General features: G+C 40.0%; 1 protein-coding gene across 1 annotated transcript in view; it reads right to left on the bottom strand.

Annotated features, from left to right (window-relative positions):
• The window catches only part of LOC144977782 (uncharacterized), a 339,698-nt gene that overhangs the window by 254,133 nt on the left and 73,065 nt on the right, over positions 1 to 12,500 (bottom strand). The window contains exon 2 of the mRNA XM_078923178.1: positions 12,237 to 12,415. Coding sequence (XP_078779304.1) covers positions 12,237 to 12,369 — 133 coding nt within the window. The 5' untranslated portion in view covers positions 12,370 to 12,415. The remainder of the gene's footprint in view (positions 1 to 12,236; positions 12,416 to 12,500) is intronic.

Genomic DNA, 12,500 nt, shown 5'->3' with positions numbered 1-12,500 from the left:
CTACTACTACTACTACTACTACTACTACTACTACTATTACTACTACTACCACTACTACTACTACTACTACTACTACTACTACTACTACTACTACAACCACTACAACTACCACCACCACCACTACTACTACTACTACTACTACTACTACTACTACTACTACTACTACTACTACTACTACTACTACTACTACTACTAAAGAATGTAGCGTTCTAACCAAACAAAAAACAAACAAACAAACAAACAAAAACAACGAGAGGGGAAAAACTCTCCCATCTCCCATCCCGGAGGTGGAAATGTCAACTCCGTAGAAAAACCCGTGTAAATAGCCGTGGTAAATGCCATGTCTATTTTCACATAACTCGTTTGATATTTTTGTATGAATGACCTTGGCCTTGGTGAATTCAATCTTAGGCGGGGAGCAGAACGTCACGAGCAGACAGAAAAAATGCCTATGTTTTGGTCGCCATCTTGGGGCATTAAAAACAACTCTACTTTTAAATGTTTAGCTACTCTCTCTCTCTCTCTCTCTCTCTCTCTCTCTCTCTCTCTCTCTCTCTCTCTCTCTCTCTCTCGCTCTCTCTCTCTCTCTTCTTTTTTTCTTTCTCTCTCTCTCTTCTCTTCTCTCTCTCACTCTCTCTCTCTCTCTCTCTATCTCTCTCTCTCAATCTTTCTCTCTATCCCCCTCTTCTCTATCTCTCCTCTTCTCATCTCTCTCTATCTATCTCTTTCTCTCTCTCACACACACACACACATACACACACACTTGTGTTTTGTTTTTGTTTTTGCTGTTTTAGTTAGTTTAAAAATTATTTTTGGGAGGTCTATATTGTCGGGTGTTCGCAAGTGTTCCCGGTTCCCTCACTGATGTCATGAGACAAGGCGAGACAGGAGACATCGTACTCAATCCTGTTACGTCATTGCTCCAAGGTTTTGTTGTCGCATCGCATCGCTATGGACTTGGAGCTAGGACTTCATATACAGGACTGTTTATCACCCTCTAACTGCATCCTACGGGGCCGTTCGTAGACTTAGAGGCTTACAGAAGCCATGTCTGTGTGTGTGTGTGTGTGTGTGTGTGTGTGTGTGTGTGTAGCCATCGTTAATTTATAATGTGACACTGACCCAAAAAAAATGACGTCAAAAGACAAGTCTTCGGCCACAAAAGAAAACAAATCATGAGTTGTATTCAATATGTCAGCCAATTGAATTACGCAAAATAATGTCCTTTACAACAATGTTAAACTCGGCCCATAAGTACGTTCGGATGTCAGACCTGCATATATGTACACGTCGGTTTAGATTAATACTACCGTAATTGTTATAAAATTTAGACGTTTTTTATAATGATGTTGAATGTAGAACTTAGATATTTTAGATTTGATTTTTCACTTTACTTGCACACATTTTTCACATCATTAAAATGAACGCCAAATTGCGGATATAAAAAAAACCAGTTCGTTTCGTCGTTATAACGAGGACAAAATAATGGGAGATAATTTGGAAAGAAATTCAGTTTGAAAACTTCATCTTATAATTGCGCGAGCGCGCGTATACGCACACAAAAATGCAGAATGCATTATCTTATGTCAATAAGGATCTCTGGTGTGTAAGAAACTCAGACCTGCCAACCCTTCATATTATTCCATAAGTGGAATCAGATCGTCAGAAAATAGGAATTTGAGTCCCCCCAAAAAATAGGAATCTTTGAACAATGGATAATTCTGTATCAAAATGACCATCAACTTTGCCACTAAGCACATAAAGAGAATATTCTGGCACAGCTGGCAAAACTACATATCACTTGTATAGATAGTTCGAAGATGACGTCACTCAGGTCTTTGTTTTTGTTGTTTTTTTTTTTGCCATCCGCGTTTATGAGTAATTCTCACTGAACTGTATTAACCAAGACTATAAACGATCATGGATACACATAGATTTGTGTGTTGGTCCTTTATACTTCCGGATGGCAATGTTATGAGCTTCTTAGTCAAGCGCATACTATCTAATAGGTAATGGAATGGGGAAGGAGGACAGGAGTGAATTTAATTTTCCTATAGATAGTATGCGCTTGGCTAAGAAGCTCATAACATTGCCATCCGGAAGTATAACGGACCAACACACAAAACTGTGTGTATCCATGAACGTTTATAGTCTGGTTAATACAGTTTAGTGAGCATTACTCATAAACGCGGGTGGCAAAAAACAAAAACAAAGACCTGAGTGACGTCAACTAAGAACTATCTATAATTTAGCTCCCTGGCAAAGTGGCCGAGTGGTTAAGACATTGCACGGTGATCCGGATGACCCGGGTTCGAGTCCCGCTTCAGGCACTTGCGTTTTTTTTTCCCTGAGCAAGATTATTAACCCCCAATTTGCTCACTTGAACAACATGGGTGATTCCTGTTGACATCAGACATCTTGTTTGTTGAGATATCTATATTCCTTCCTGGAATGCATAGGCGACGATATCTTGATATATTGTGGCGCAAAAGGCATAATTTTTGTTATTTTTAAAAAATAAAAGTTCATGGTTACATACACATAGTTTTGTGTGTTGTGCGGAGCGTACTGCAGTTTTTCTTAACTCTTTATGGATTAATTCGGCCTCATCTGAATCCAGAAATTTCTGATAATATATGTAGAGAGATCCTGGTTGGCCATCATTTACCCTTTGTAAAGCGTTTTGAGAAGGTTCAGTGCACACCACAGAGTTCTACTATTTGACGGTAGACTTCAGTGGATATTGCGCTATATAAAAGCTCGAGTTAGAGTCTGTAGATCGAGTGGTGAGTAAATATCACAGTTTATCGTCTCTGTGACTGGTTTAATTGTATTGTCAATGACGTTTCTCTTCAAACAACGAAAAGAAAAAAAAAAAACGAACAAAAGACTCGAGTCATGAAACTTGGCATAACGTTAAATTATTAAATCAATTTAATCACTTTGTGTGTGTGTGTGTGGGTGTGTGTGTGTGTGTAGTTGCTTTGCTAAACTGACATCGTGGTATCGAATTTATCTTTTAACCCTTTCACCGCGAAACTGCATTATATAGATAGTATACACTTGGCTCAGAAGCTCACAACATTGCCATCCGGAAGTCTAACGGACCAACACACAAACTCTGTGTGACCATGAACTTTTATAGTCTAGTTAATACAGTTTAGTGAGAATAACTCATAAACGAGGATGGCAAAAAGCAATAACAAAGACCCGAGTGACGTCAACTTCATACTATCTATATGTTGTGTTGTGTGACAGAGCAGGTCAGCGGAACGGCGGCCATCCATTTCGTGGAAAGGTGAGAGAAACCATAGCCATCGTTAACATATTATAGCCTGACACTATAACCCTCGAGGACTGGCAGTTTGACGTCATTTTTTAGGTTTGTGTAGCGTCTAGTGAGTTGTCGTTAGTAGAGCTCTTGGAAACATTGTACGCAATAACAAAAAATACCCGTCAGCAACTCTTCTTCTCCGTGAGTTACATTGGCTTCCTGTTGAAAAAAGAGTTGCCTATAAGATTTGTACTGTTGTCTACAAATCCCTGAGCACGAACAGTCCCTCCTATATTAAAGACCTTCTAAACATATATGTCCCCAATAGAAACTTGAGGTCAAGCAGTGACCAATCAATCCTTGTCAAACCTAAGCCATTGCGTAAAATAGGTGAACAGTCTTTTCAATTTTCGGCCCCCCATTTTTGGAACTCTCTCCCGTCACACGTGAGATGTTCGGATTCGTTGACAACGTTCAAATCTCGCTTAAAGTTTTATCTTTTTACGTCATAATGTTGCAATATTATTTTCATATTTTGTTGTTGTTAAATTGAATTCGTATCACGTTTCCTTCACACTTGTCTCACTGTAATATGTTTTGTTTTATATCACTGTAAAGCGCTTAGAGCCTGTGACAACGGGGTAACGCGCTATATAAATGCCATTTATTATTATTATTATTATTATTATTATTATTATTATTATTATTATTATTATTATTATTATTATTATTATTATTATTATTATTATATTTCATTGGTTGAACTATTGAATACAAATCACGATTTGTTTTCTTTTGTGGCAAAAGACTGGCATTTTGACGTCATTTTTTGGTCAGTGTCAGGCCATAACATTACGATGGCTACGGAGAAACTGACACAAAAAAGTTACCTCACAAAAGAAGAAGACGACGATCACCAAAACGAGTAGAAAGTGAGTTACAGAAGTTGTTCAAGGCCGGAAACACGTGATTTATCGTGCGTGTCAAATCTGTTTGTAACCTTTCACCAGCAGAATAAGTGTCTAATGTATCGAATTTATTTTAACGCTTTCACCGCCAGACTAAATTATGTATTGTTGTTCTCAATATATGTTTATGTAGACTACGGACATAATGTGCCGACTGACGACGTGGGAAGACCACAGAAACATGTGTTTAGGCCATAATAAGTGAGTGACTCCATTTATATGTTATATATGTATATATTGACTCTTTCAACGCTAGACTAAACGTATTTCAAATCATTGTTTGTTTCTCATGATAACTTTTGAGTATACTAATCGTATAAGGAAGAACTAAGAACTTCACTGAAATCGCAGTCATTTCTTTGTCTAACTTAAAAAAGAAAAAGAAAATGGCGAGACATGACATCATGCATAACAATGTCAAATCGAACACGGAATGCAAAGGGTTAAATCACTACAAGTCATTGTATCTAGAAAAAATTGCAACATCGCCTAACAGGCGTCATGTCTCGTTCTACATGTTGCTGTTGGCTATGGATCTCTTGTAAAGCACTTTGAGCACGTTTATTGAATATTGCCCTGTATAAAACTCAAGTTTTTTGTGTTGTTTTTTTTTTTTTTTTTTTTTTTTTGCTTTTTTGTTCTGTTGGTTGTTTTTTTTTTAATTGTTTTGTTGGGTTTTTGGTTTTGGTTTTATTTTATTTTTTTATTTTTTTTTGTTCCTTTTTTTTGGCGGGGGGGGGGGGGGGTGGTTACATTGTCGAATCATGATGTTAGGGTGAAAAGGATTAACTCACGGCAAGTCTATCTATCTATCTATCTATCTATCTATCTATCTATCTATCTATCTATCTATCTATCTATCTATCTATCTATCTATCTATCTATCTATCTATCGATCTATCTATCTATCTAGTAATTTGTTGAGCCATGTGACATCTAAACATTGCAAAATCGAACACCGTGTGTAAAGCGTTAACTCCCTTGCTGCAAGTCGTTCTGTGTTCCGTAATAATTGGTTGAATCTGTTGGAAATAAGCGTTAATTTCATGGTGTCGAACACGCCCCTTTTGCCGTGATGTCAGTGCAGAAAGTAGAATTTAGTGGCATTTAGCAGTCTCAGGATCGATAGATGATACGGTAGTCGTTCGTGGTGGTGGGGGGGGGGGGGGGGACGGGGCCTGACTGACAAGTGGTTGAAAAATCGGGACTGATGAAGATGAGCGGGGGGGGGGGGGGGGGGGGAGAGGGGGGGGGAGAGAGAGAATCAAATATAATAATGATAACTGGGAATCGAAAAAAAGGCCAGTTAAGCATAATAGTTAATGTGGTGTTATTTATTTATTTATTCATTTATGTATTTATTTATTTATTTATTTATTTATTTATTTATGTATTTATTTATTTATTTATTTATTTATTTATTTCATTTTTAGAAATAAATAATAATATGGAAGAGTTATTTTCTTGAAGTATTTTTTACAACAAAAGACGAGTCAGGTACGAGTCGGGCGTCTGGATTGGCGCATGCGCAATGCACAGAGCTTGTAAAGCTTGTAAATTACGCAATAAGGATTACATATCGGTGGTCGGCGGATCAAACCTCTGAAGTCCCTCTCCGCGACTATGTGGTCTAGTGGTATGACACTCGCTTTCGGACCGGAAGGTCCTGGGTTCGAGCCTCGCTCGGCGCATAGTTGAGTCCTTGGAAAAGACTCTTTACTCACATTCTCTCACCGTACTCAGGTGGAAAATGAAATAGTACCTGGCCGTTAACAATGTTGTCTCTGTCGGAAAAAAAATTGTAATATCGCCTAACAGGCGTCATGTCCCGTCCTACACGTTAAGTGTTGCTGTTGGCCAGGGACCCCTTGTAAAGCGCTTTGAGTACGTTTAGTGAATATTGTGCTATATAAAAGGTCATTTTTTAAAAAGTCTACATACGATCTTTGCGCATTATGTTTTGTTTAATTTTGGGGGAATCAAACCTCTGATGACCTGATGCAGACTTCAGAGGCTTGATCCGACGACCATCGATATCTAAACATAAATAAAATAAAATAAAATAAAATTCCCTTTATTCATCCCATAGGGGAAATTTGTCTATAGGGTCTATTCCAAGGGAAGACTCTGGAATAACCCAGGCGTTAGCCGCAGTGCACCGCCGCAAATTGATCCTAGGGCGAGGTGGCTTGCTCAACGCCACACAGCCAGTGGATAATCGAACTCGGTACCTTTCGGATAAAAAGCAAAGACTGTATGTACAGCTGAGCCACGCTGAGTGGGAGAAATTAAATGTAACTTTTTAAAAGGAGGAAATTCCTGCTCTATGCTCCAAAATCGCGGATTTCCGCGGATCCGAGGAAAGCCATCAGCACTGTATAATAACATCGCACACATTCGTCAAGTCGCCGCTGTGCTGCCTACAACCACAGCACACAAAAACAATTTCTTATAATTTCAGTTACGACGACTACAACAACAATAAAACGTAAAGTAATCGATGCTTCGATACTTGGCGGATATGAGAATCGCAATGAATTCATAATGTATTCCCTGGGGTCTAATTTGGGGTGTGTCTTTTTTACGAAACCCGCCGAAACCCGCCGAAACCCTGCGAAACCCGCCGAAACCCGACGAAACCCGACGAATCCCGACAAAGTTATGGGAAGTAGGTGGCTGTGGGGAGTGAACCTAGAACTCAGGGAAGTGTACACCATTGGGGAGTGAACCTGGGACTGGGTTTCGGCGGGTTTCGTAAAAAAGAACCAGTGCTTTTTTACGAAACCGCCGAAACCCGCCGAAACCCGGCGAAACCCGACAATATCCAGCAAAGTTATGGGAAGTAGACAACTGTGGGGAGTGAACCCGATACTCAGGGAAGTGTACACCAGTCGGGAGTGAACCTGAGACTAAGGTTATCGGCCGGTTTCGGCGGGTTTCGTAAAAAAGAATTAGTGCTTTATTACGAAACCGAACCCGCCGAAACCCGACAATATCCGGCAAAGTTATGGGAGTTTGGCAACAGTGGGGGGTGATCCTGGGAGTCAGGGAATTGCACACCAGTGGGGAGTTAACCTGGGACTGTGTAAAAAGGATATCAGTGGGAAATAAACCTGGGACTAAAGGGAGATGGATACCATTGAAAGTTGAAGCCGGATATGGGAGTTGAGTACCAGAGGAGAATGAACCTGACACTATAGAAGGTGGGCGCCAGTGGGGAGTGAACCTGGGACTCAGGGAATTTCACACCAGTGGGGAGTTAACCTGGGACTGTGTAAAAAGGATATCAGTGGGAAATAAACCTGGGACTAAAGGGAGATGGATACTATCGAAAGTTGAAGCCGGATATGAGAGTTTGGTACCAGAGGAGAATGAACCTGACACTATAGGAGGTGGGCGCCAGTGAGGAGTGAACCTGGGACTATGTAAACAGGATATCAGTGGGAAATACACCTGGGACTAAAGGGAGGTGGATACCATTGGGAGTTGAAGCCGGATTTGGGAGTTGGGTACCAGAGGAGAGAAAAACCTGACACTATAGGAGGTGGGCGCCAGTGGGGAGTGAACCTGGGACTATGTAAAAAGGATATCGGAAATAAACCTGGATAAGAGACGAATACCCTGAAACCAGCCAGGTTCATCTCCAAGGTGTAACTTCCTGATCCTAGGAGTCCCCATAGCAACCTGACTTCAAACTGGTTCGTGGGAATTGGACTAGGAGTTTCGTCGAAGTTTGGCGGTTGGGGTTTGGTCCGAGGGAGACTGCAGGGTTCGGGCGTGAGGTTTCGCGGGTTCGTAAAAAAAGGACACACCGACTAATTTGTCTCTCTGGTGTCTCTGTGTCACGGGGGAACCAAAGATCCGTAGGATGGATATTACGGACAGGGTATCGATTACTGGGAACAAAGATGAAACATTGAAAGTTGCTAAAGTTGGTACTTAGTCGGGAAGAACTGTACTATAAGTAGTAGTACGATATTAAAATTTTTAATTATAAAATATAATTAATTTGAAGGGAATGAGTTTTGGGAGCTGCACTTAGGGTTTTGGGGCATTTTTTTTTTTGATATGTTTTTTTATTTTAGTTTATTCTCTTTGCCAGCCCTATAGTTTATGGTAGTTCTCTACAAATCTCATATCGCTTCAACGACTATAGGATATTCGAGGATATCCTACTGTCATCTTGTTAATTGTTTTTCTCCCATGCCCCCGTTTATAGAGTATTGCTCACTACTGTAATTAACCTGACTTAACGTTCATGGTATCACAGTTTTTAGTGCTGGTTTATTTCCGATAATATGTGTTTCTTAGTCCAAGCGATTACTCATCTATGGCCCACCTCCTATAGTGTCAGGTTCATTCTCCTCTGGTACCAAACTCTCATATCCGGCTTCAACTTTCAATGGTATCCATCTCCCTTTAGTCCCAGGTTTATTTCCCACTGATATCCTTTTTACAGAGTCCCAGGTTAACTCCCCACTGGTGTGAAATTCCCCGAGTTCCAGGTTCACTCCCCACTGGCGCCCACCTTCTATAGTGTCAGGTTCATTCTCCTCTGGTACTCAACTCCCATATCCGGCTTCAACTTTCAATGGTATCCATCTCCCTTTAGTCCCAGGTTTATTTACAACTGATATCCTTTTTACACAGTCCCAGGTTAACTCCCATGGTGTGCAATTCCTGACTCCCAGGATCACCCCCACTGTTGCCAAACTCCCATAACTTTGCCGGATATTGTCGGGTTTCGGCGGGTTTCGTAATAAAGCACTAATTCTTTTTTACGAAACCGCCGAAACCGGCCGATAACCTTAGTCTCAGGTTCACTCCCGACTGGTGTACACTTCCTGAGTATCGGGTTCACTCCCCACAGTTGTCTACTTCCATAACTTCGCTGGATATTGTCGGGTTTCGCCGGGTTTCGGCGGGTTTCGGCGGGTTTTCGGCGGGTTTCGGCGGGTTTCGTAAAAAGCACTGGTTCTTTTTTACGAAACCGCCGAAACCCAGTCCCAGGTTCACTCCCAATGGTGTACACTTCCCTGAGTCCTAGGTTCACTCCCCACAGCCACCTACTTCCCATAACTTTGTCGGGATTCGTCGGGTTTCGTCGGGTTTCGGCGGGTTTCGGCGGGTTTCGGCGGGTTTCGCAGGGTTTCGGCGGGTTTCGGCGGGTTTCGTAAAAAAGACACACCGCTAATTTGTCTCTCTCTGTCTCTGTGTCACGGGCGAACCAAAGATTCGTCAGGATATATTTCACGGCCAGGTATCGATTACTAACCAAAATAAAATGTGATCAATCTTCTCAAATTGGTATTATGTCGGGAAGAACATGTTGCTAAATAAATAGTCGTATTAAAATTTTTAATTATAAAATATATTATATAGAAGGAATGATTTTGGCGTCACTTAGTTCTTTGGGGATTTTTTTTTTGTATTATTTTTTTTTTATTTTTTTTTTTTTTTTAGCCAGCCAATTTTATGAGTAGTTCTCACAAAATCTTATCAATCAGACGACTATAGATAGTTCGAAGATGACGTCACTCATGTCTTTGTTATTGTTTTTTGCCATCCGCGTTTATGAGTAATGCTCACTGAACTGTATTAACCTGACTATAAACGTTCATGGATACACAGTTTTGTGTGTTGGTCCGTTATACTTCCGGATGGCAATGTTATGAGTTTCTTAGCCAAGCGCATACTATCTATAAACGTTTAAAGATACACATAGATATGTGTGTGTGTGTGTGTGTGTGTGTGTGTTGGTACGTTATATCCGGCTTTCGGATGTTGTGAGTTTTTTAAAAACTAAATCAAATATGACGGGATATTGCGCTATAAAAGAATATTTTTAAAATGTGTATTTTCACTCGAAAAACACCTCATATCCTTGTGATTAATATTAGTCATTCGAGTTGATGAATACGTCATCAATTTATGTGATGACGTCGATGATGACGTCGTGCATAATAAATAGACAGACAATTCTTGATGTTTATATTATTCGTTGGCATTTTGGTCTAACTGTGAATGACCAGGTTTAAAAGGAGTGTCTAACGAGAGTGTCTGCAAGTCTGTAGTCGGCAGTCGGCAGTCAGCAGACACAAGCAGATGTCTAGATTGACTGGCACAATGAGATAGACATATCGGCGTAACAATAAACAAGGGAGATAATAAATAAAAAAGGGGAGAGAAGAAGAAAGACGCGATGAAGATTTTTAGAGTTAGGGGGAAGGGAAGGAGGGTGTTGGGGGGGGGGGGGGATAATAATAGACACAGACCAAATGTCATGTTTGATTGAGACATAAACAGTTCAGAGATTTGGGTTATCTAGCTGGGAGGAGAAGAAAGAAGAAGTAAGAAGAAGAAAAAAAAGAAGGGCGGGAATCGAGATTACGGGTGGTGGTGTGGTGCTGGGTATAGACCGGGACGAGAGGGAACGGGACGGATTTTGTTTGTGGGAGAACTTACGAAGAGCGATTACTGGTGGTGTGATCCTGGGTATTATAGATATAGATGCAAGAATACCCGGAACGAGACACGGGACAGGACAGATTTTGTTGGGAAGAGAACATGCAAAGAGGTATTTGTGTGAAGTTTTGGTCATGGAATTAATGAGTACCTATAGGTGTAAATTACATTATTATTATTATTATTATTATTATTATTATTATTATTATTATTATTATTATTATTATTATTATTATTATTATTATTATATTATTATTATTTATTTTATTATATATTACAAATTATTATTTCTTTTATCATACTACTAATACTAAATTACTACTACTACTACTACTACTACTACTACTACTACTACTACTACTACTACTACTACTACTACTACTACTACGACTACTACTACTACTACTACTACTGGCCTAACGTTAGAACCTGGGTACCAGAACGTGTACAGGAATCAAACGTAGAATACCGGGGTGTGGGAGTTTAAGGGGTGGGGCGGAGGCAGCGGGGGGGGGGGGGGGGGGGGGAGGTAGGCGCGTGATGGAGATGGAAAAGAACAATGACATTTGTCTTTATGGTTATGGCCTTAGGGGGAATTGGGGGGTTTTGGTTGGGCGGGGGGATGTTTAATACTGGGACAAACTGTATATATATATATATATATATATATATATATATATATATATATAGAGAGAGAGAGAGAGAGAGAGAGAGAGAGAGAGAGAGAGACAGAGAGACAGAGAGAGAGAGAAAGAGAGAGAAAGAGAGAGAAAGAGAGAGAGAGAGAGAGAACGAAAGAAGGGGGGGGGGGGGATAGAGAAAAAGTGTGATGAAAGAGTAAATAGATAGGGAGAAGTACACATTATAGGGGCGGATAATAATAAGGCCAAACTCTGATTTTAATTAAAAAATACGTTTTTCAAAATTTTGGCCAGAAAATGTTTCCTTCAAATATCGCTCGATTCAAATGACCTTCACCTTGACAAAAACTCTCAAATCTGAGGCTTTAAGGAAGTGTCATGTGTGTGGGTTTGTTTGTTTGTTTTTTTTTGTTGTTTTTTTTTTTTTTGTTTTTTTTTTTGTTTTTTTTTTGTTTTGTTTTTTTTTTTAACAAGACGAGAGTCATTTGAATCTAATCGATTGATACTTGAAGGACGACTTTTCTGACCAAAATTTTATAAATATGTATGGTTTGGGGTTTGTTTTTTTGTTTTTTTGGGGGTTTTTTTTGGGGGGGGGGTGGGGGGTGGGGGGGGGAGGGGTTTGTCTTTTTTTTTTGTTTGTTGTTGTTGTTGTTTTGTTTTTTGTTTTTGTTTTTTTTTGTTTGGGGGGGGGGGGGGGTATATGTAGAATATTAGAAATATGAAAGTAGGGTTTGATGGATTTTGAAAAATAGTAATAATAATAAAATCAATGACAATAATAACAACAACAACGAGGACGACGACGTTGACAACGACAACGACAAAATAAAATTTAAAAAAACGATGATGAAGAAAAAGAAGTTGATTAAAATGATAGTTACTCACACGACAGGTGTTCCCAAGACGAGCTCGCACGTGCGCCAGAGGCAAGGTAATCCAAAAGAAACATGATGGAAATAAGGAGGAGGAGATGCTTAGGAGGCGGCGGCGGGCTCCTCATCACGAGGCAAGGCGCCATCTTGGACGCTAGGGTGTTGCTAAGCAAGCAAAAGGTCTGGCTTAATCTGGTGAGAGACAGAAAGAAAGAAATTAAATAATAATATGCAAAAGGCAAACAAAAATTAATTAATTGGGAACTTTTCATTTTTC

This window comes from Berghia stephanieae, chromosome 8 (assembly GCF_034508935.2).
Source record: "Berghia stephanieae isolate SIO BIC M18660-M18661 chromosome 8, UCSD_Bste_1.3, whole genome shotgun sequence".
Taxonomy (NCBI): domain Eukaryota; kingdom Metazoa; phylum Mollusca; class Gastropoda; order Nudibranchia; family Aeolidiidae; genus Berghia; species Berghia stephanieae.
The sequence above is the reverse complement of the archived record's forward strand: the minus strand, read 5'-3'. Positions and strand labels throughout refer to the sequence as shown.